At 38.6% G+C, this 25,301-nt stretch overlaps 1 protein-coding gene across 2 annotated transcripts in view; it reads right to left on the bottom strand.

The window, feature by feature from the left end:
- Positions 1-1,376: 1,376 nt before the first annotated feature.
- Positions 1,377-25,301, bottom strand: part of LOC139891520 (UTP:RNA uridylyltransferase 1-like) — a 69,541-nt gene continuing 45,616 nt past the window's right edge. For both annotated transcript variants that reach the window (XM_071874493.1, XM_071874491.1), the window contains exons 4-6: positions 2,576-2,642; positions 1,841-2,049; positions 1,377-1,728 (exon numbers count right to left, since the gene is read on the bottom strand). In XM_071874493.1, coding sequence (XP_071730594.1) covers positions 1,536-1,728; positions 1,841-2,049; positions 2,576-2,642 — 469 coding nt within the window. In that variant the 3' untranslated portion in view covers positions 1,377-1,535. The remainder of the gene's footprint in view (positions 1,729-1,840; positions 2,050-2,575; positions 2,643-25,301) is intronic.

Genomic DNA, 25,301 nt, shown 5'->3' on the forward strand with positions numbered 1-25,301 from the left:
ACCGAAGAGGCGATTAAGTTAGGTCTCTAACATTCTGAAATTCTCTTCTCACCATGTTTGTTTATATAGTTGTGTGATTTTAAAATTTCTTTTTACTATTTAAAAACGATAAAACCTTTAAAACCTTGAATTTAACTTGTTTATTTGGAAACGATAAAACTAAGTGTTACAGCTGAAATTATCGTTTATCAAAATTGCACACGTAATTTTTTGTCAGATTCATAAGTATCATTTAAATAGTAGAACCAAATTTACTTTTTATTGACGACTTGAAATAATAATTTCTGAAAATTTGTCGCTGGTAAAACTAGGTGCACGAACCGAAATTACCCTACCGAGGATGGGGCGGAAATTTTGTTTTTATTATTTTAAGATTATGTTATTAAAAAAAAATTATATTGTTTATGCTTACTCGTTCTTTACTTCAAAGGATAATTGCTGCGGACTTTGATTGCGGAAGGTCATATTGATTTGGATTGTTGCACACTCAAGATGGATGATTCACGAAGTTCGAGCTCTGCTAGTTCTGGCTCCGATCCTAAAATGGAGGTTGAAGAAAACTCCGAGGACAGTGTGACGGGAATGCCCCAACCGATTAACTACCAGTCCTTTTGGAATAGATGGGGGTGAGTTCAAAATGTACTCACCGATGGAGGTATGAAGGTATGAAGAAGGTTCTCCCTATAACGAAGTAAATTTTCCTCCTAATGTCGGACAACATGAACCAATTACCAGGGAACCTGTTCGAAACACAATTTACACACTTTTTGCAAGGATTTTTCGCCTGGAGGGTTCCATGAGAACACTTTTGGATATGATTCGACCCCTAATGACAACTTATAATCAAGTGGGAGTAGTAGGAGTGAGAGAACTTCGTTCAAGAATAATAGCCCTAGAGGGTACGTTGCACAATTTAGAAGCTAGGCTTACGCCAGCTCCACAAACACCACAACCAGCGCCGCAAGCACCAGAACCACCAAGTACCAGGAGTTTTGGGTCAAAACAACAATATTCTAAACGGTTAGAGAAAAAAACAATTTAGGACTAGTTCCCATATTCAACTAACTATTTTGATTTCGCCAGTTTGAAATATAATGCGACCCAAATCAGTCCGTTAATATGTATGTTGGTTGGAACTCCCACATCAAAAAATAAATTTTACTCCGTAATACTAGTATGATTGAGATAGAGTAGTAACACTAATAAACAGAAATATTAGCATCGAAAATTCAGGAACAGGGGAATCATGTTCTAAATATTTATTTGGAGCGACGTATAAAATGGCCGGTTACTGAAGCAGAAGATGAAAAACCAAACAAGATCAGAAAATGCAAAATTGAACATCAAACAAACAAGATTTTGACATCTTAAATCTTCAATTCCATAATGGAAACTCATTCAATTTCATTTACGATGAACTATTACTAAAATAATAGGGAAACTTCATATCCAATTACTAAAATGATAAATTATATAAGCTAAACAGTTACTTTCAACTTCTCACTAAACTCTTTCAACTTTTTCCAAACACCACATCACCATTGTTGTTTATTCTCAAAAAGCTTTACAAGAGGATCAGAATCAACCTCCATAATAAAAGCAGCCCGCTCAAACTCCTTTCTGAAAACAATAAAGGTTTGTTCATCCACTTCTTTACCCAAATCAGAAGAAACCTTAAAAGGTTCTTCTATGCTTATGTAATGATCATTCCAGCCTTTCTCAGTTTTGCTGTTTCATATCAATATAAAAAATTTAGATATAGATAGTTAGTCGTTATAACAAAATAATTAAAACTACAAACCACATATCTACTAAAGAATAACAAAAATTAATAACTTACCTTATAATGTTTTTGGTACGAATAGATATGACTCGAGATGCATAATCATGACAATAAGCCCAGTATCGAAAGAACCCCCACACTAATCGAGCAATACTTTCACAATTACGATTGCCACATCCAAAATTTTCTAGTTTATCCACTTGATTATAATACTCACATATGATATCACCACCCAGATTTACTTTATAATTTTTCGACTCTATTTCCTGAGAACACATTCTTTTATAGTTAATAACTAATTTTATTTTTTTAATTAGTTAATAACTAATAATTTATAATGTATCACCTTCAACATAGGTATGATATCGGGCCTAATCCCGGCCAAGAACCCGATTAAAAAAACTTGTCCCAAACCCATACTCGACGGGTCCTCGTTTACTTACTAACTATCGGGTTAACGGGTTTCCCAACAGGTATACTAGATGAGGTCAAATTTCAGGAATGCGAGTGTGGGTCGCTCATGCAGGTTTTTATATAAAACCATCCCTGAACTCAAGCCCACAAAAAATGAAACTAAAACTATCCCTAGACCTGCCCCTTGACCCAAATACTCGGACCCGACCAACCCCAAAAACGTTGGGTTTCGAATTTCCCCAACGAGTACCAGTATCTTTGCCGTTTCTATTTCAATAGAATGATCTTTAACAAACTGGTTATGTTCATATTGCATATTATACTAAATGAATACTACACATGGGACTCTTATAAGGCAGTTAATAAGAGAAGATACACCTGTAGACATGGAAGATTGGAAGGTATGCGATGCTGCTGCAAGAAATAGATGCACATCAAAACATACCTGAAAAATATATAAAAATTCAGCTTTCAGAAAATGATGGGATCGGTATAAATAAAGGTAGCAATTTCAACCCGTTCACTTATTAGTAAATAGATTTGGAACCGACATATCTTGAACATGTTCAATATTAAGAAATTGGTTAGCAGAATACTGAGTTAAAGCTCAATTGAAGTCGTTTTCTAATGCATAAAATCTCCTAAATAATTCTATCTCGAGACGACTTAAATTATTATTGCAATAATATAGTAATTATCATTCAAAAACACAACACAATAATACTATATGTTTTTTTTTTTTATCTTTCTAATTCCTTTTAAATAAAGGTAAAAGCCATTACACAAAATCTTTATCTAGAACTATAGAAATCATTCAGTAAAACCTCGTCCTTAACCACCTGTGAAAACAACATAAATCATTTTGTATTTATTTATTTATCTATTTATATATTATTTATTATTAATTATCATATATTAATTATAGAATCTAACACCCAAGTTATGCTTGAAGATCTTAGAACGTGGCTCTCCGGTCCGGCTACCGTGAATAACCCTGGCCGACATGATGATGTCGACGGGGTGGCCAAGTGATTAAGTCCACCTCCGATAACGGTCGTCGATCAAGAGGCCCCAAATAAGGTCGTAGGTACTAGCTTACAAAAGACTAACCTGTTAACCTTGAAAAGATGCTGAATGATGCTGTTTTACGTAATGTGTATCGTATGCGATGGTTACGTAATGTGCTGTGTCCGGTAAATGATGATTAGGGTTTGTATTTATAGGCAAACCCTAATTCTAGAACCGTCCCAGATCACGTTAATCGTATCCATAACTGACTCCCCCAAATCACGGATATAATTATGGAAAAGATATTTACTTGACAGCTAAGCAACCGCCGTACCGGGAACAAAGGCATTCGCACGCCGCATACCGCACACAAGAACACGCATACGCACAATAGTGATTGTCCGCATACTCTTGCGGTGCGCCTGCGAGTTGCGGTATCATTATGTCCCCCCAGTTTGATGTTATATGGCGCGAGGCGTATGATATCAAACTATTAAGCGAAAGAAAAAACAAGAAAACGGCTAGCATTTAATATTCCGCGTGCGCCTCGATGCCATTAAATGCCTGTCACAATCGCAGAAGCCCATTCGGCGGACATGACATAAAGTGGCAGTGTGTCAGGCGCGTGCCAACCACGCGCGTACATGTAATCATACCCAACTGGCATCCACGCGCATAAATAAAGTGCTGGCCGTCGATTGCGTAACACGTGTACAGCCACGATCACACCACTCCATCCAATCTTCCCTATAAATACCCCATTTTGCAGCTCATTTCCACTTTCCTGCTTCAAGCTTCCTCGTTACGCTGCCAATTTGAATTCCGATCAAAAATCGAACATTCCGGCCACCATTTAAAGGTTAGTATTCATCCGATTACTCCTAGAAAATGACTAAAGCTAACGAGACGTATGTAGATAGCGTAGAGTCTGTTATAGAGCAGAAGCACATAGATTACTTAGTGAAACAGTATCCTCCCTTAGCCAAGTACAATCCGGTGCCCCCTTTGTCCAATCAGCGAGCCCACGAGCCACCGGAGAAAAAGGTGGCTATTTACGAACATGCTTTTAAGCATGGCAACTTTAGGGTTCCTCCCACTGATTTCTTCCTTGGCGTGCTAGATCACTTTAAGGTCGGAGTAGGTCAGTTACACCCTTACGCTATAGGAAAAATAGTCTTGTTCGAGATGTGGTGCGTTGCACTCAAGAAAGTGCCCCTGGTGAAGGTGTTTTGCCATTTATACCGACTAGCCCACCACCACAAATCGTGGTTCACCTTCTTCGCTCGTCAAAACTTCACCAAGACCCCAAAATCGAATGCGGGGAATTGGAAAGAGACATTCTTTTTCGTCGACCAAACTGTGGTGAGTGCAAACTTCCCGCAAATGCTGATATGGTTCGAGAAGGTGGAGAAGGATGTAAACAAGACCCCCGCCCTGGATGAGGATGAAAGGAAACTATTAGCGGAGTGTGCAAACGCACAGCTAGTGCATCGATCATATGGGAACGTAATGCTGCGGCTAGGGAAGATATCCGCACACTGGCCATGGGAGGATGTGCGCCCAGCCATAGTCGGACCGGATGGAAAGGGTAGGAATAGTATAATCGCGTACTAAACTGTTTTTGTATGTATATTATCTAACGCATGCGCGTATCTTTGCAGAAATGAGGATGAAGAAGGTGCTGACTGCTGAAGAGATTGCGGGAATCTCCTTCCGCAAGCAAGATGTGAACGTACAGCTAGAGCAGGAGAAAGCTAGCGAAAACGTGGAGCAATCGCCGGCGGCATCTGGCAACAAACGCAAAGCAGCTGAGACCTCTGCGGCTCAGCAGAAGAAGAAGAAGATGACTCCCAAACAAAGGGAGGACATGCGGAACGATAACTTTGTTCCAATCGAGCCACGCTCCGCAGAACTACTTCCCCCCATTACTGGTAAGCGTCCATTCCTTGCGCCTTTACCGCATACTAAAGTTCACGTTATAACTATTTACTGATATGCAGAGCATGTGGAGGAGACGCAGCCGTCCACCCCGCGGGTCAACCCAGATCTCCAAGCTACCGCCACATCAAAGGATAAGACAATACACGTGGATTCCGATTCCACACCAACTCCTCCGCAAGGTAGCTTCCGCGTTGCCAACCTCAGCCAACTCACACAGTCTTCCGCGGAAAATGCCGCAGAGCAGTCTGCGTTCCTGCAGCAAATCTTTCCGGACGAATTCCGCGAGCAACTGGCCGCTCTACCGTTTAACCAGGCGCACAATGCCTTCATTCAAAACGGCCTTGTATTTTTCGGCATGTTTGCGGATCAGGCCCGCCGCTCTTCCAGCATATACCAGCTAGCTTTGCACAAAGAGGTAGAGCTAGGACTACTGCAGGCGGGTATAGATCAGGTCAAGAAGGATAGGGATGCTGCTGAGGAGGCGCGTAAGGCGGTTGAGTCGACCGCGAATGAAACCAAAGCCGCGCTGATTGAGAAAAGAAAAAAGAGCCGTGAGCTGGTTGGTGCGGTTGAGCAGGCGAAGGGGGATGCAGAACGTTTTCGGTCGGAGCTTGAGAAAGTTACGAGGGAAAGGGATGACGCGGTAACCAACCGCGAGCTGGCAGAGGCGGATCTAGCGAAGCTGCGCACCGCACTCCCTACCATTGCGCAAAAGGTGATGGACTCAGAGCCTGTGTCCGACAAGTTCAATGCCTACGTTGATGCGGTCAGGGACCATGAAATCAACAAGGCTGTGCAGGAGGTAATCCAAGCTTGCGGTCTAACACCGCCGTTCCCCGACATCGTTCAAAAGAAGCTAAAAGAGGGAACGGCTGCAGCGTTAATGGAGGCGGAAGAAGCCATCAAGTCCATCCCTATCCCCCTAATCAACGCATTCGCTGCAGACCCGAACATGCCGATCGATGGGTTTTTAAAGGAGGATTATTAGTGTTGGATTGCGCCGTAAGTCCTATGCTTAGGCAGGTATTTGTATTTTTGCAGCCCTAAGTCCCGTGTTGGGCAGGCGTTACAAACAATTACCTCATATGTAACAACTTAATTTGATGTATATATATTCCTGATATGCATGCGTAGTGTGTTTATTTGTTTATATATCACGAATCAAAACAAAATGTGAACCGCATGCCCAAGCGCATAGTTAACCAAAACTCATGCGTATGCGGGTATTACTGCGTAAAATAAATCAATACTTTAACAATTACCCTTTAATAATTTAGACTCGAAAGCTACTGCGTTATCGCTTTGTCATGTACTAGAGGTGCACTATAGCTGTATGGTAAGCAACGCAACTAAAAACAAGCCAATGTTTTTATGCTTTGAGTTCCTCAAGCAAACCAATGCGAGAGTAATTACGCACAAGCAAACCAATGCTTGTAATTTTTTAAGTCGACTTTGCAGCCATCTAGTCTGCGTGGCGCTTGGCTAGGGGAAAACCAATTCCCTTTGCCTGCCGTTAGCGTCTAGCCTTGTAACCAAACAGGCTTCTGCCGCACGGGGACTAGAGGACACCCCTTAAGTAAGCAGGAACCGCATACAAAAGAGATTTAAACAACAAAAGTATGCGCGAGTAAATATTTAATTGGCATTAATCACAATTACAACCGCGACACATCCAAACGGACGGAAAATACATAGAAAATAATGTGCTACAATAAATTGGAGTGATCAGGTCCACCTAGCTACATATAACATTTTTTCAATAACGTCGCATGCCAAATGCGTTTCACAGGTTTTCCATCTAGTGTCTCGAGATGGTACGCCCCGGTATTGTTTGCCTTCGCTACCCTGTATGGACCTTCCCAACGGGGGCCCAGTTTCCCAGTATCCTTCGCATGACTTGCGTCGTTCTGATGCCAAACCAAGTCACCGCACTTGTAAGAGCGCGAACGCACACGCTGATTATAGTACTTTGCGATTTTTTGCTTGTTATTTGCTTCGTTGACAGCCGCAGAGAGTCTGCGCTCTTCCAGCAAATTAAGATTTTCCCGCAAAGCTTCAGAGTTATTTTGCTCATCAAAATTTTGTAGCGGAACGTTGGTACCCCAATTTCTGTGGGTACAACAGCTTCTGATCCATAGACCAAACTGAACGGGGTCTCACCAGTGCTTGCTTTGGGTGTTGTTCTATGCGCCCATAAAACCTTCGGTAGTTCATCCACCCAACCAACGCGACCATGACCCAACCTAGCTTTGATTCCAGCTACTATATCCCGGTTGGTGACTTCGCACTGGCCATTCACCTGCGAATGCGCAACAGATGTAAAAGTTTGCTTAATATTAAGCTCCGTGCACCAGCTGCGAAAAGGGTCACCCGCGAACTGCGTACCGTTATCGCTAACAATTTCGTTTGGTATACCAAATCGACAGACGATGTCTTCCCATACAAAATTTCGCACCCTTTTTCCTGAGATTGCTGCCAGCGGTCTCGCTTCGACCCACTTTGTGAAATAGTCGATTGCAACAATCAAGAATTTGATGTTTCCTGCGTGCGCAGAATGTGCGTAAGATACTGATGTGAGTAGCATGTTTAGAAAATAAATGATAAAATTACCTCAGCCTTTTGGGAATGGTCCGACTATGTCGATTGCCCATTTGCAGAATGGCCACAGTGAGGAGACTGGTATCATTGGATGCGCAAGTGCTCTGCTAATAGGTGCATGTATTTGGCATGATTCACATTGCCTAACTATGCGCACAGTATCCGCGTACATGGTGGGCCAATAATATCCTAGCCGAATTATTTTTGACACAATGGACCTGTGCCCCGAATGGAGTGCGCATGCACCTTCATGCACCTCGCGTACAACTTCCTCTGCCTCTTTCGGGCCAATGCACCTTAAGTGCGGTCCCAAATAATTTTTTTGATATAGGACGTCACCCTCAAGGGCATACAGCGGCGCCTTAACGCGGACTTTCTTTGCATCAGCGGAATCCGCAGGAGATGTGCCATCCCGCAGAAAAGCCACAATGGGAGTCATCCATGTTGAGCTTGATTCCTCAACTGGTGCCACTAAAGGCATCATAACAATGGATTTCGCATTGAGTTCTTCTATTAGAACTTTCTTTCCCATATGACCAAAAGCCAAGGCAGCCAGTTTGCTTAGCGCATCCGCCTTCTTATTTTGCCCACGCATTACGTGGGAGATTTGAAAAGCTTCAAATTGGTCAGCGAGGTTGTGAACAAGCGATAGATATTGCTGCATGGCTATGTCATGCGCTTCGAAATCTCCGCTGACCTGACTGCATACTAGCTTTGAATCCACATATGCGTGCAAAATTTTAACATTTAACCTATGCGCAATGCGCATACCTGCTAACAGAGCCTCATACTCAGCTTCGTTGTTTGTAACAGCAAAATTAAACCGCAGTGCGTATGTATGCTCTTCGCCATCCGGGCCTGTTAAAATTACACCCGCACCTGCACCAGATGCGCTGCATGCACCATCGGTGTACAATTCCCATGGTGACAAAGTTGGTGCAGGTGGATCCTGATGTTCTGCTGATGCCTCGACATCCGCAGGTAATTCTGCTAGGTAATCAGCAAGTATTTGACCCTTAACCGCACTGCGTGAAGAAAAATTTATTTCATGTTCACCTAATTCAACTGCCCACTTAGCCATTCGGCCAGAAATCTCAGGCTTGTACAACACCTGAAAGAAAAATGATTGCGTTAGTCAATGCGGTAACCCCGGTCATTGCCGCAAAGTAGGCGTTTACCAACCTGTTTGATTGGTTGATCAGTTAGAACCACGATTGGATGTGCTTGAAAATATCGGCGCAAACGCCGCGCCGTATGGACCAGCGCATATACAAGCTTTTCTATTGGTGAGTAGTTTACTTCGCTTGATGTCAGCGTCTTGCTTACGAAGTAGACCGGCATTTACGTCCGAGAAAAACCTCAGTCGTTAAATTTATGCGATATAAATAAAGCATGTAAATTAATGGATTACCTTTCCGCGATCCGCGATGAGGACTGAGCTGTCAGCTTCTTTCGATGCCGCAAGGTACAGCGTTAGCGTTTCCCCTGATACTGGCGCAGTAAGTGTTGGTAATTCTGCAAGCACCTTTTTCATCTCCTGAAAGGCTGATTCTGCTTCATGAGTCCATACGAAGTCTTTTTTCTTCAAACAATTTTTCAAAGTATTGAAGAATGGTAACTGTCGTTCTGCGGCTTTCGACAGAAACCGTGTGATAGCCGCAAGCTTCCCCGTTAGACTCTGCACATCTTTCTTTGTCTTTGGAGATGGCAAATTATCAATGGCTTCAATCTTTTTGGGATTGGCCTTGATACCCCGCGCTGTCACCACATGACCTAAAAACTTGCCTTCCTCTTCCCCAAAACTACATTTAAGCGGGTTAAGCTTCATGTTGATCCTGCGCAGAGATGCAAACGTTTCCAGGATGTCTGCGAGCATGTCTTCTTCAGTGTTGCTTTTAATTACCAAGTCATCGATGTACGCTTCAAGATTTCTACCGATTTGGTGCTTGAATGCTGCGTCAATTACACGCTGATAGGTCGCGCCAGCATTCTTTAAACCGAAAGGCATCTTCGTGTAACAATAAATACCCTGCGGCGTATGAAAAGCAGTCTTGTCCTCATCTTCCGCAGCCATTAAGATTTGGTGATAACCCTTGTATGCGTCCAGAAAACACTTGTACCTAAATCCCGATAGTGATTCTACCTTCCAGTCTATCTCCGGGAGAGGGTAATTGTCCTTGGGACATGCCTTATTAATATCTTTGAAATCAACGAACATCCTCCAGTTACCGTCAGCCTTTTTTACCAATACAGGATTTGCAACCCATGTCTGATAACGCACTTCCCGCAGAATGCTTGCTTTGACAAGGTTGTCCACCTCTGCGCACAACCAATCACTGCGGTCTAGAGCCATATGCCGCTTCTTTTGCCTAACGGGTGTCAATGATGGATTAACATTTAACTTATGTTCCGCAATATCACGCGGAACCCCAGTCATGTCTGACTCACGCCACGCGAAAACATCTGCGTTTGCGGACAAAATTCCATGCAATTTGGCCTTTGTTTCGGCTGACAAGCCTGCACTGATTTTAATTCGCTTATCCGGATGCAAGCGATTTGCTATGACTGCACAATTTGCCAGTTGTTCTCCCATGCTAGGAGTGCTTATAGGCGCAACTGAGCCACACAACTCGGTTGTTTGATGTGACGCAACCGTGGCAACGCCTCCTACTGTGGGAAACTTGATCAAACCATGCACTACCGATGGTATGATATTGAAACACCGTATGAAGTTTCTCCCTAGCAGTGCGTTATATCGTGAAGTTGAACGAACCACATAAAAATCGACCAATTCATGCCTGATCATCTGCGGGTTCCTGTCATCCGCAAGCTCTACCATTAATTCTATTCGGCCTAGCGGCCACGAGCTTTCTCCGGAAAACCCTGATAGCATAATATCAGGCTGGCGTAACTGCGCTTTGACTTCTGCCGGAAGGAAACGATAACAATGCTCATACATAATATCGACACCGCTGCCAGTGTCAACGTGCATGCGCTTAACCTGGATTCCGCAATCAGGGATGCGACACTTGATGATAATGGGCTCATTAATAGAATCAATTGACATTACAGGAGGGAAAGTGATTGGGAGAAGCTCCCAATCTTGGTGATCATTGTACTTTCTCCGCTGGTTGATTTTCTCTGCGTCAACCATGTTAATGGTTAAGTCGGCATTTTTCGCTTTGTCAACTTTCTGCCACGCGAAAGTCTTAGACTTCGAAGCCTCTTCTGCGGCCTTTCCCTTTTCCTTTTTAGGTGGTTTTAGATGATCCAATTTGCCTGCGCGAAGCGCCTGCAGAACCCGTTCCATCAAGTTTTTACACCGATTGGTGTCGTGACCATAATCGTCATGAAATTCACAATACTTTGTTTTGTCCTGCTTACCAAATTCCGTAAGCGGAGTTGGGACCGCAAAGGTTGCGCACACCGGTTCGGTTGCCAAAATTTCTTTTGGCGTTTTGGACAAACTTTTAAGCAGCGCATAGTTCTGATTATTGATGCCGCGCTGATTATTGTTTCGATAATTGCCACTTGATTTCCCTTTATCATTCCTGATGGGACCACCGCTAGGATACCTTCCACGAGAGTTGTTACCACGATTTTGATCGCGCGAACGATCATCATCGTCCTTTCTCTCGTTGCGTGAGCTAGCTGTTGGAATGTCATTATCTTCGCCACTTCGCATATAGTCGTGGCATTCATTAAGCGCCTCAGCATAAGTTGTTGGGACTGTATGGCGCAGACGCCTTACCAGTGTTGGATGACGTTCTGAGTTTATACCATGTATGAGTCCGGAAATCTGTTGCTCTGGTTTGAGATCTGGTATACGCAGGCACTCATTAGTATACCTTGTGAGAAATTCGCCCAAAGATTCCTTGGGCTTCTGCACGATGTCATGGCATTCAATGTGAGTGCGCTTGCGTGGTCTCTGATTCTGATGTTGCAGTAAAAACTTTGTCCGCAGATCCATAAACCCGGCAATACTACCCGCCGGCAACTTATTAAACCACTCACGAGCAATACCCTGTAGTGTCATAGGAAATATCTGACACGCAACCGGATCCACCCAGCCTTGAGTGCGCATTGCGCCTTCGAAACGCTGTAAAAAATCATCTGGATCGGTCAGGCCATTGTAAGTACCCAACGTGCTAGGTATCTTTGGTGCTGATGGAAACGGCTATGCGGATATATGCGGAGGAAACTTGTCAAAGTTAGTCGGTAGCTCGAAGGGTGGTTTAATAGGATCCCCTTTCAAATTTACAAAGAAACGCTTCATCATGTCCTGAACAAAGTCAGGTTGTGAAAATAAGTGAACCATATCAGGAGGTGCGGCCTGCATGAATTGACTTGCAAGATTTGCCTGCCCTTGAACATTTTGCCAAGGTTGACCCTGCGTCTACGGATATAACCAAGGCTGCTGCGTTGGAAAAGAGGGATAACTTGAAGACGCAGAGTACACAGGTGGTTGTAAAGGAAGCGAAACCCGTGGCGCAGATATCTGCGAAACTTGAGGATACACACTTAAAAGCCCAACTGTATGCGCTGTGCTTTGCTGCTGCGCTGTTATCGGCGCCCAATGAGAGTTCGCATCTGGGATGACCCCAAATCCCCAACTATTAAGTAACGCCTGCGCATCCGCAGGAGTTAAAAATTGTGAAACTGGGCGCGGTGGTTGCCAAGGTTGCAACGGTGTAAATGACGAATTCTGCTGAATGCTCTGCGTATGCAGAGGTATTGAAACAGTGGTACTGTAAATAGGTACCTGGCCGCAGCAAACCACATGCGGCCCCGCTGTTCCACCGCCAGTGCCTGCAAAGATGACCCTTGGATCTACTGACGTAAAGTCCAGCCGCGTGGTTGTGACTGGTGAGTTTGCTCTTGGCGGTGTGACCCCGTCTGAATATATCGGCTTGTACCTCTGAAAGGGTTCGCCGGATATAGGTGGAGGGTATATCGTGTATCCCGCCTGAGTAGCGGCCCCCGTAGTCATAACCGGTGTATGTTGACTACCAGACGGTGCGTTCTGAACATCTGTTTGGGTATGTTCCGATGATTCCTCGGAAGTCATGATACTGTTAAAGAAAAAATTCAAAAATTTTGTAAATAACGAGTCATACAATTCAAAACCTTAAAAGAAAAAGCAATTAAACAGTCTTGAATTAATTCGACTCTCAATGAAAGCACCACTTGATCATGCATATTTTAACCGCGGGGTTTAATATGCCTGCCCAATACATAAGGGGGGGTTTAAGGATCTTAGAACGTGGCTCTCCGGTCCGGCTATCGTGAATAACCCTGGCCAACATGATGATGTTGGCGGGGTGGCCAAGTGATTAAGTCCACCTCCGATAACGGTCGTCGATCAGGAGGCCCCAAATAAGGTCGTAGGTACTAGCTTACAAAAGACTAACCTGTTAACCTTGAAAAGATGCTGAATGATGCTGTTTTACGTAATGTGTATCGTATGCGATGGTTACGTAATGTGCTGTGTCCGGTAAATGATGATTAGGGTTTGTATTTATAGGCAAACCCTAATTCTAGAACCGTCCCAGATCACGTTAATCGTATCCATAACTGACTCCCCCAAATCACGGATATAATTATGGAAAAGATATTTACTTGACAGCTAAGCAACCACCGTACCGGGAACAAAGGCATTCGCACGCCGCATACCGCACACAAGAACACGCATACGCACAATAGTGATTGTCCGCATACTCTTGCGGTGTGCCTGCGGGTTGCGGTATCATTAATTAATACTCCGTATAAATACTACTAATATTTAATTTAATATTTAATTAATGTTCCTATTTAGATTTAGAGAAATTTACATAAACAACCAATTTCAATCCTCTTACAAAAATTTGCAATGTCGGATTGATTTTCTCAATCATACACGGCTGGAGCATGTATGAGGTTGCCATGTAGTTGACAAACCTTGCACCTCTTAACAAAACTCATTTCCTTCGTCCTTGCCTGTAACTGACAACTAAGCATGATACCCATCCCATTCCACCTATCCACACCCTATCTCGCTGAAATTTAGACATGTGAGCCCGGAAACACATTTTCAAGCCTGTCAGCGCAGCTCTTTTTGGAACGGTACGAGCAGGCCACTTAAGCAGATACCTAGACTTCCATTTTGAACCACCAAGCAAGGTAGTTGTGTAGGCGGAATATAGTCTCCCGCACTGCTCAAGTAAGTGTGCGACTCCGTATGAGGACCTCCTTCCCTTCTGCCCACTCTCCGTTCACATGGTTCTCAAAGCAGAGGAGGAAGGGTGGGCAGCAGGTACCACGAGCCCTCTGTCCCACACATCTATCCAGAAGCAAGTGTAGTTCACCGGTTCCACCGAATGCTCCTATAGCATTTCGCCTAAACTCTAGAGGTATTAGGCGGAAATCCTTTTGACACACTGATATTGTTTATGTGAAGTAGAACATACATAAATGAGACCTACATCGTTATTCGTCATTGAATTCCCAATGAAGCTGAAGATTCATGTTCAATTATTGGTAACGCTCAAGATTGAATTAATTGGGCTCTTGACTAGAGGGACATCAATGTGCGTAATTTACCCGGATACATGTCTCGTCGCTCGGGGGACTCATCATCCGGGAGTTTTACTCGGTAGTGGGGACCCGATGTGGTTGTCGCTAGGGAGGTTTTCGCTCCGAAAAAAATCGGTATTACAAATTTAATATGAGAAATTTACTAAACTCATTTATAACGGAATATTGGATCTTCAAATTTAAACATATATGCAAATTTTGCATGTTAAAATTGAGCATAATCTTGCCTTGTTCTTTTTTTTCTTTTACCTTACTCTTTTCCCTTTTGGTGCACAAAATCTGTATTAAAATTACAATATCAGATATGTATCTCATGTTAACAAATGAATGTTAACAATTGAATGGAAAGTTTACTTCTAATAAGAATTGATTGTTGACCAGTACCATTTTTACTAGAATGGCCAAATTTATTTTTATTGTTGACTTTTATTTGATTGTTTGACACTTTCACAATTTGATGCCTATCTTCTGAAAGAATTGACGCGCTTTGAAATGAGTTTGCCAGATGAGTTTAACGTAAGATAGTGAGAATAGGTATATGTATAAATTATTTGGTTTGAAGTTTGAGTTTAAACATAAAACATGTTCAATATTATGTTAATAGTATGTCACTGGCTTAACTCGATTATGGGCTGATAATGCTAAAAACGAACATATATTTCATAGCATTATTCCTCAAGAAAGACAAGGTTTTAGTTGCAATTGTTCTATTTACAAGTGATATTCGTTTAAATAATAAAAGGTGAAGACAAAAGACAGATTCGACGAATTGAAGATGCAAACGACCAAAAAGCTCAAAAGTACAAAAGACAATCAAAGAGGTTCCAATTATTGATAAGAAACGTCTCGAAATTACAAGAGTACAAGATTCAAAATGCAAAGTACAAAATATAAAATTGTACGCAAAGACGTTCGAAAATCCGAAACCGGGACCAGAGTCAACTCTCAACGCTCGACGCAACGGACTAAAAATTATAAGTCAACTATGCACATAAATATAATATAATATAATATTTAAATAATTCTGATAATTATTTATATATTATATAAATAAATAAAAACCGTCGGCAAGAGAGACTCCAAAATGGGTGAGCTGTAATTTCAAACTCCGCGACACGCGGAGTTTGAAGGCCAAAAATGCCGCGAGTCGCGGAGCCTCAAGTTTTGAAAATCCCTATAAAAGCAACCGAATTCTGAGCATTTTTAATCATCTTTTTTCCTTCTTCTCTCAATATATACGTAATATATATATATATATATAATTTAATTTTAATTTTAATTTTAATTTTAATCTTAATAATAAGGGTATGTTAGCGAATGTTGTAAGGGTGTAAGTCGAAATTCTGTCCGTGTAACGCTACGCTATTTTTAATCATTGTAAGTTATGTTCAACCTTTTTAATTTAATGTCTCGTAGCTAAGTTATTATTATGCTTATTTAATTCGAAATAATCATGATGTTGGGCTAATTACTAAAATTGGGTAATTGGTCTTTGTATCATAATTGGGGTTTGGACAAAAGAATGACACTTGTGGAAATTAGACTATGGGCTATTAATGGGCTTTATATTTGTTTAACTAAATGATAGTTTGTTAATGTTAATATAAAGATTTACAATTGGGCGTCCCTATAAGTTACCATATACACTCGATCGGACACGATGGGCGGGGTATTTATATGTACGAATAATCGTTCATTTAACCGGACATGGGAATGGATTAATAGCCACTAGAATAATTAAAACAGGGGTGAAATTATGTACAAGGACACTTGGTATAATTGATAACAAAATATTAAAACCTTGGGTTACACTCAGTCGACATCCTGGTGTAATTATTAAACAAAGTATTAAAATCTTGTTACAGTTTAAGTCCCAATTAGTTGGAATATTTAACTTCGGGTATAAGGATAATTTGACGAGGACACTCGCACTTTATATTTATGACTGATGGACTGTTATGGACAAAAACCAGATGGACATATTAAATAATCCAGGACAAAGGACAATTAACCCATGGGCATAAAACTAAAATCAACACGTCAAACATCATGATTACGGAAGTTTAAATAAGCATAATTCTTTTATTTCATATTTAATTTCCTTTATTTTATATTTAATTGCACTTCTAATTATCGCATTTTTATTTATTGTTATTGTATTTAATTGCACTTTTAATTATCGTACTTCTTAATTATCGCAAGTTTATTTTATCGCACTTTTATTATTCGCAATTTCATTATCATTATTTACTTTACGCTTTAATTTAAGTCTTGTATTTATTTTTAATATTTTACATTTGGTTTTAACTGCGACTAAAGTTTTAAAATCGACAAACCGGTCATTAAACGGTAAAAACCCCCCTTTATAATAATAATATTACTTATATATATATTTGTATTTTTATAAAATTAAACTAATATAGCGTTAAGCTTTGTTTAAAAAAGATTCCCTGTGGAACGAACCGAACTTACTAAAAACTACACTACTGTACGATTAGGTACACTGCCTATAAGTGTTGTAGCAAGGTTTAAGTATATCCATTCTATAAATAAATAAATATCTTGTGTAAAATTGTATCGTATTTAATAGTATTTTCCTGTAAAAATTAATAGCTATTTTCTATACACCTCGCACGACATCAAGTTATTTTTGGCGCCGCTGCCGAGGAACTCTTAAAAACCAGAAGCGCAACGCTATAAAAAAAAGATTTTTAGTTAACTTTTATTAAAATTCGTTTTTGTAAAAATACGTTTTAATTATTCAAAAATATAAAAAGAAAAACAAAAATATAAGTATTTTTAAGATTTTGATAAATATTTAAGTTTTATAAAGTTTCTTTAGTTTGTAAAAATATAAGTTTTATTTAATTTATTTTATAAATATATTTTATAAATATAAAAAACCGAAAAAAATATAAATATATATAAATCTATTTTTTTATTGTTATAAAGTATTTTATTTTTATCTTAGTTATTAAAGATAAGTTTTATTTAAACTATATAAATATTTTAATTAGATAATATAAACAGAAAATATAAAAACAGAAAACAGAAAATAAAAAAAAATAAAGAAAAACGCGTCGAATTTTAAACCTGTCAATTGAATTTCTGAACCCCGCGACTCGCGGGGTTTGGTGCCTTGAATACCGCAACTCGCGGAGGGGACCTGACACCAACAGGAAGCCCTAATCCTGCATTTATTACGGAGTATTATTAATTATTATTAATTAATTTGTAATTAGGGTTAAATATTTAATTAATTTAGTATTTAATTTAAGTTTTAATTAATTTGTATATTTAGTTTATTAAGTTTAATTAAATTGTAAAATTAATAGTTTTAATAAATAAATAATATAAAAATAATATTTTTATAAAAATTGTACTTTTTATAACTTTTTGTATATTTTTATATTTTGTTCCTTTTTAATCGTTTTAGCGTAACTTTTGTATTTTTCGCTCATATTTAGTTTTAAACTTAGTTTTTGCCATAGTTATTTTTACTTCTAGATTTTTAGGCTTTGCCGTAGAATTCCTTAAGTGCTTTTTCTTTAGACTAAGATTTAGGTACTTTAGAATTTTGCGACGCCTTTTTAAGTTTTAGTTTTTTTTTTTTAAGTTATTTCCATTTGGGATATAGTTTTTCCTGTAAGCTTTAATATTTTTAGACGACTTTTACCTATGTATCAATTATCATTTCAATTAGTAATCTCAATTTGCGATTATAATTTTAAGTTAGTTGTAGTAATAAGGTTAGGTTAGTCAAGTATTTTTAAGTTTTATAAGTTTCTTTAATTTTTCCGTCACCTTTTTCAACCATTTTTCTTTTTCAATTTTTTTTTTCGACGAACTCTTTTTCTTTCTTATTTCTCGCTATTCTAGTTTTAGGACATAGATTTTTATTCTACTTCTTATCTAAATTTCTTAAAATTACGAAAATTTGTTTTAAGTGGTTAAATTAATAGACATCAAAATTTTCTGGTTCGTAGTAATAGTTGGATTTGTACGTGGACCGGGTTATTGGAGCCAAACAGTCCTCAATTATATTGAGACCAAACGAATCCTGCCCCTCTGCTGCATCTTTTGGCTATTCGAAACGTAGGCAAAATCAGAAAACTCTATTGATTGGATAACTTATTATAATTTTTCTTTCCTTTTAAAAACTAATAGGATATTCAGTGAATGCACCGAGCAAGACGTTCACCACCTTTTGTACGTTCACCACCTGTAACTAGATCAAGACATTTAGCAAATATTACCACCGTTGATTTTTCTTTAGAAACGTCATCCAGTCGACCAAGTACTTCAGTTCAAATTTCCAATAATCCATTTTTTGAACCCGACCTCACAATTTAGAATCCGGAGAATATTCAGGAACGGTTCGTAGATCCTGAACCACTAAACTTTCCCCCGGAACCACCAATCATTCAAACAGAGATTGTTGAGGAACGAACCATTAAATCAGAATCCTCTAGTGATTCCGATTCAACAAATTCAATTATGGAGAATCTGGAACCTTTAAGTATGGAAGACCGAATGAGAGCTAAACGCACTGGCCAAGGTCACGCAATAACTCATCCAGACATTAATGCACCAGATTATGAAATCAAAGGACAAATTCTACACATGGTGACTAATCAATGCCAATTTAGTGGTGCGCCGAAGGAAGATCCAAATGAACATCTACGTACCTTTAATAGGATCTGCACACTATTTAAAATCCGAGAAGTAGAGGATGAACAGATATATCTCATGTTATTTCCCTGGACTTTAAAGGGAGAAGACAAAGATTGGTTGGAATCATTACCTGAAGGGGCGATTGATACATGGGACGTTTTAGTTGAAAAATTTCTTAAACAATTCTTTCCGGCATCTAAAGCCGTAAGACTTCAAGCAGAAATTGTTACGTTCACATAAAAGCCGAATGAAACTCTATATGAGGCGTGGACTAGATATGGAAAGTTGTTAAGAGGATGTCCGCAACATGGTTTAGACACCTGTCAAATAGTACAAATATTCTACCAAGGATGCGACATCACTACAAGGAAAGACATAGATATAGCAGCTGGTGGTTCTATTATGAAAAAAACCGAAACTGATGCTTACAAAATTATTGATAACACTGCTTCCCACTCACATGAGTGGCACCAAGAAAAAGATATCATTAGATCATCTAAAGCAGCTAGAGCCGATTCTAGCCATGACTTAGATTCCATTTCCGCAAAGATAGATGCTGTGGAGAGACGAATGGAAAAGATGACTAAGGATATTCACTCAATATGAATTAGTTGTGAGCAGTGTGGAGGACCACATTTGACAAAAGATTGTCTCAGTATTGAATTAACAATGGAACAAAGAGAGAATATTTCATACATAAACCAAAGGCCTGGAAATAATTATCAGAATAATTATCAACCGCCAAGACCGATTTACAATCAAAACCAAAATTATAACCGAAATATTCCATACAACAACCAACAAGGTCCTAGCAATCAACAAGTATCCAATAATACTTATAATCAGCAAAGACCTAATTTTCAAAACAAACCACCACAACAAACCGATGATAAAAAGCCGAATTTAGAAGATACGATGACGAAGCTAGTTGAAACTCAAACGCAGTTTTTCACATCTCAGAAACAAACTAATGAACAAAATGTTCAAGCATTTAGAAATCAACAAGCTTCTATTCAAAATCTGGAACAAGAAGTAAGTAACCTAGCAAGGTTAATAGGTGAAAGAAAATCGGGAAGTCTACCTAGTGATACAAATGCTAACCCCCGGAATGAAACAGCTAAAGCCATTACCACAAGAAGTGGTACAACACTTAAACCACCTGAAATACCTGTAACTTCTGATGAAGCTATTCCTACTCCACAAGAACCACAACCTGATCAAGATAAGGAAAAAGAACCGGTAGTTGAAAAGGTTAATGAAGATAACACAGTTAAGGCTAAACCTTATGTTAAACCATACCAACCACCACTTCCTTACCCGAGTAAAATGAAGAAAGAGAAACTTGAAGCCGAGCAATCCAAATTCTTGGATATTTTTAAACAGATAAATGTAAATCTTCCTTTCATTGATGTGATTTCAGGAATGCCTAGATATGCTAAATTCTTGAAAGATCTAATCTCAAATAGAAAGAAAATGGAAGAACTCTCGGCTGTTACTATGAATGCTAATTGTTCAGCAGTGCTGTTGAATAAGATACCAGAAAAACTATCCGATCCAGGAAGTTTCACAATTCCATGTTTTCTGGGAAGTCTTAGTTCAATAGAAGCATTGGCAGACTTAGGTGCTAGTATAAATTTAATGCCGTATTCACTATACGCTAAACTAGACCTTGGAGAATTGAAACCAACTAGAATAAGCATACAACTAGCCGATAGATCAATAAAATATCCTAGAGGGATAATGGAGAACATGCTAGTTAAAGTTGGTACTTTAGTATTTCCAGTAGATTTTGTTGTTCTGGACATGGAAGAAGATTCTCAAGTTCCTCTCATATTAGGAAGACCATTCTTAAACACGGCTAAAGCAATGATAGACGTGTTCGGTAAGAAACTGACCCTAAGTATAGAGGATGAGAGTGTTACCTTTTCAGTTGATAGAGCAATGCAACAACCACAATCTGCAGATGATACATGTTATTATATTCAAACTATAGATGCACATGCAGAATTATTAGAAGAATTTCCAGAATTACAAGGAACAGGAGAATGTTCTTTAGGAGAAGGTAATGAACCAATTGATGAAGCTGAAATGTTAGCTACACTTATAGCTAATGGATATGAACCAACAACAGAAGAAATTCAAATGCTAAAATAAGAAGACACATATCGATATAAATTATCGATAGAAGAACCTCCGAAATTAGAGTTAAAGCCACTTCCAAACCATTTGGAATACGCTTATTTACATGGTGAATCTGAATTACCTGTAATAATATCGTCTTCTCTTACTGAAAATGAGAAATCACAACTCATTTCTGTGTTGAAAGCTCATAAACCAGCTATTGCATGGAAGATTCATGATATTAAAGGAATAAGTCCTTCGTATTGCACACATAAAATCCTTATGGAAGAAGGTCATAAAACGTATGTGCAACGCCAATGAAGACTAAATCCTAATATGCAAGATGTAGTTAAGAAAGAGATTATTAAACTGCTAGACGCAGGTCTAATTTATCCAATCTCTGATAGTCCATGGGTAAGCCCAGTTCAATGCGTGCCTAAGAAGGGTGGCATGACTGTCATTACAAATGAGAAAAATGAGCTTATTCCTACTAGGACTGTAACAGGATGGCGTGTGTGTATTGATTATAGAAAATTAAATGACGCCACCAGAAAAGATCACTTTCCCTTACCTTTTATAGATCAAATGTTGGAAAGATTAGCCGGAAATAGTTACTATTGTTTTCTAGATGGATTTTCCGGATATTTTCAAATTCCAATAGCACCCGAAGACCAAGAGAAAACCACATTCACGTGCCCTTATGGTACTTTTGCTTATAAACGCATGCCATTTGGACTTTGTAACGCCCCTGCAACCTTTCAAAGGTGTATGATGGCAATTTTTCATGACATGATAGAAGAATGCATGGAAGTATTCAAGGATGACTTTTCAGTCTTCGGTGATACATTTGAATCATGTCTAGTTAATCTGGAACGAATGCTTATTAGATGCGAACAATCAAATCTAGTACTTAATTGGGAGAAATGCCATTTCATGGTTAAAGAAGGCATCGTTCTTGGTCATAAAATTTCAAAAGAAGGAGTTGAAGTGGATAGAGCTAAAGTAGATGTAATTGCTAAACTTCCACATCCCACCAATGTTAGAGGAGTTAGGAGTTTTCTAGGGCATGCCGGTTTTTACCGACGTTTCATAAAAGATTTTTCTAAAATTGCCACTCCTATGAATAAACTCCTAGAAAAGGATGCTCCATTCATCTTTTCAGATGAGTGTATCAAATCTTTTAATATTCTTAAAGAAAAACTAACTAATGCGCCGATCATGATAACACCAAATTGGAATCTACCATTTGAACTAATGTGCGATGCAAGTGATTTTGCAATGGGAGCCGTTTTAGGACAAAGGATTGAAAAACGATTTCAACCTGTATATTATGCTAGTAAGACGTTACAAGGAGCATAAACGAACTATACAACTACTGAGAAAGAACTCCTTGCTATTGTCTTTGCTTTTGACAAATTTCGATCATATCTCGTTCTAGCAAAAACGGTGGTCTATACCGACCATTCTGCTCTTAGATACCTATTTTCAAAAGAAGATGCTAAACCAAGATTAATCCGTAGGATCTTACTCTTACAAGAGTTTGATATTGAAATCCGAGATAAAAGAGGAGCAGAAAATCTCGCCGCTGATCATCTTTCTCGTCTTGAAAATCCCGAATTAGAAGTTCTGAATGAATCGGCCATACAAGACAACTTTCCTGATGAATATCTATTGAAGATAGATTATAAAGAAATTCCATGGTTTGCAGACTATGCAAACTACTTAGTTTGTGGATTCCTTGAAAAAGGATTATCGTACCAAAAACGAAAGAAATTCTTCAGTGATATAAAACACTATTTCTGGGAAGATCCACATTTGTTTAAAAGTTGTCCAGATGGAATAATACTCCGATGTGTATTTGGAGATGAAGCTAGTAAAATATTAAACCATTGTCACACAGGACCAACAGGAGGACATTATGGGCCTCAACTAACAGCAAGAAAAGTTTATGATGCTGGATTCTATTGGCCTACAATTTACAAAGACGCACACTTTCTTTGCAAATCCTGTGATGCTTGTCAAAGGGCCGGAAAAATAAGTCAACGTGATGAAATGCCACAAAATGTCATCCAAGTATGTGAAGTATTTGACATTTGGGGTATTGACTTTATGGGTCCATTTCCAAAATCTCATAATAATCTATATATACTCGTAGCCATTGATTATGTATCTAAATGGGCAGAAGCACAAGCTCTCCCAACTAACAATGCACGAGTTGTAGTCAACTTTTTAAAACGTCTTTTTGCAAGGTTTGGAACACCGAAAGCTTTAATAAGTGATCGGGGTACTCATTTCTGTAATAATCAACTTTAGAAAGTTCTTAAAAGATATGGAGTAACTCATAAAATCTCCACCGCATATCATCCACAAACAAGTGGACAAGTTGAAAATACCAACCGAGCTTTAAAACGTATTCTAGAGAAAACCGTAGGATCAAATCCGAAGGAATGGTCCATTAAATTGGAGGATGCACTCTGGGCTTTTAGAACAGCCTACAAAACTCCAATTGGAACCACACCTTTTAGACTTGTTTATGGAAAAGCATGTCATCTTCCAGTAGAAATTGAACACAAAGCATTTTGGGCTTTGAAGACATGTAATCTTGATTTACATGAAGCCGGACGTCTACGATTAAGTCAACTAAACGAATTAGAAGAATTAAAGCATGAAGCATACGAAAATTCGTTAATCTATAAAGAAAGAACGAAGAAATGGCATGATAAAAGAATCAGAAGTTCAAAAGAATTTAAAGAAGGAGACAGAGTTCTTCTTTTCAATTCGCGATTCAAGCTATTTCCTGGAAAATTGAAATCAAGATGGTCTGGACCATTCATAGTCAAAAGAATTTTCCCATACGGAACGATAGAATTAATAAATTCAAATGGGATTGAATTTAAAGTTAATGGTCACAGAGTTAAACATTATATAGATAGTCCGATGGAAGTCGACAACGAAGTTAATCACAATTTCGACACCACAGCTAACTAAGTGTGGGGAGAATCAAGTCTTTAAAAGATAATATGTATTTCTGTTAGAGTTAGATTGTCTGTTTTCATGTAGTTCTCGAAAATGGAACCTGAATGGTCTTTCCCTAGCAGACCCTAAAGAACTAGTCTTCTTCCCCCATTCTGAATTTTTATTTTTTTTAGGTTTTTACGAAATGAAAACTGCCTGTGAACTAAACCATGGTATAATGCTACACGCTTTGATCACTAAACGTAATAATGACATACTACCGAGTGAACTAGTATCAGTAATCAGAGAAAGAATGGACGGAGTTAGAAAAGAATCCAGATGCGAAGATAATAAGTTACAATTTGGTAAAGAAAAATCAAAATTCGCAGCGAAAAGAAGAGCACGACACCTAGAAAGATGTCACAAATGCGGAAAATGGTCACATGGAGGTAAATGTTCAAATAATCAAACCTATTCAAACACCGAATTTGTTACTTTATGCAGAGACGGACCGTTCATATGTTTAGAAGAAAAGACACTGAATGCTCGAGGTTACGCCTATGTAGCCATGGAAAACCAATTAAACCGACTATCTTATGAATGGGATAGATCATATAACTAAGAAATCTATTTCACAGGTAAGTCTGTACAGTTTTTTTTTTTTTTTATTTTTAACCTTTTGATAATAAACGCTAATTTATTCGCTAAAAAGTATTAAATTGGTATTGAATAAAATTAGGTTTGGCGACCGAAATTATTGATATCATTCAAAAATTTATTACATCACTGCGAAATTTAACGTTTATTCTTAAGGTATAAATATCTTTAAACAATCAACCCAAAATATTTCAAAAATTCGTCATGAGTTAAATTAGGTCTTAGAACCGAAATTACTTTACCGAAAAGAGGGGCGCATATTTTTGATAATATTTGATTGATTAAAGTGGGATAAAAAGCCAAAAAGATTTTTAATTTTATTTTTACCATGTTTTTAAAATTAATATTTAAATCTTAAATTAATATTGTAAACTTTGTAAAAACAATATTTTTAAAATTGTAAATATTTGAAAAATTAATATAAGTTTGGTGTGAATTTATAATATGAATTTTTAAATTAAGTTTGGTGTGAATTTTTAATTTTTAAAATATGAATTTTTAATTTTATGCATTTCAACTTTTAAGTTTGGTGTGAAATTTTTAATATTAATTTTAAATTTTATATTTAAATTGTGTG

This window comes from Rutidosis leptorrhynchoides, chromosome 2, assembly GCF_046630445.1.
Source record: "Rutidosis leptorrhynchoides isolate AG116_Rl617_1_P2 chromosome 2, CSIRO_AGI_Rlap_v1, whole genome shotgun sequence".
Classification (NCBI taxonomy): domain Eukaryota; kingdom Viridiplantae; phylum Streptophyta; class Magnoliopsida; order Asterales; family Asteraceae; genus Rutidosis; species Rutidosis leptorrhynchoides.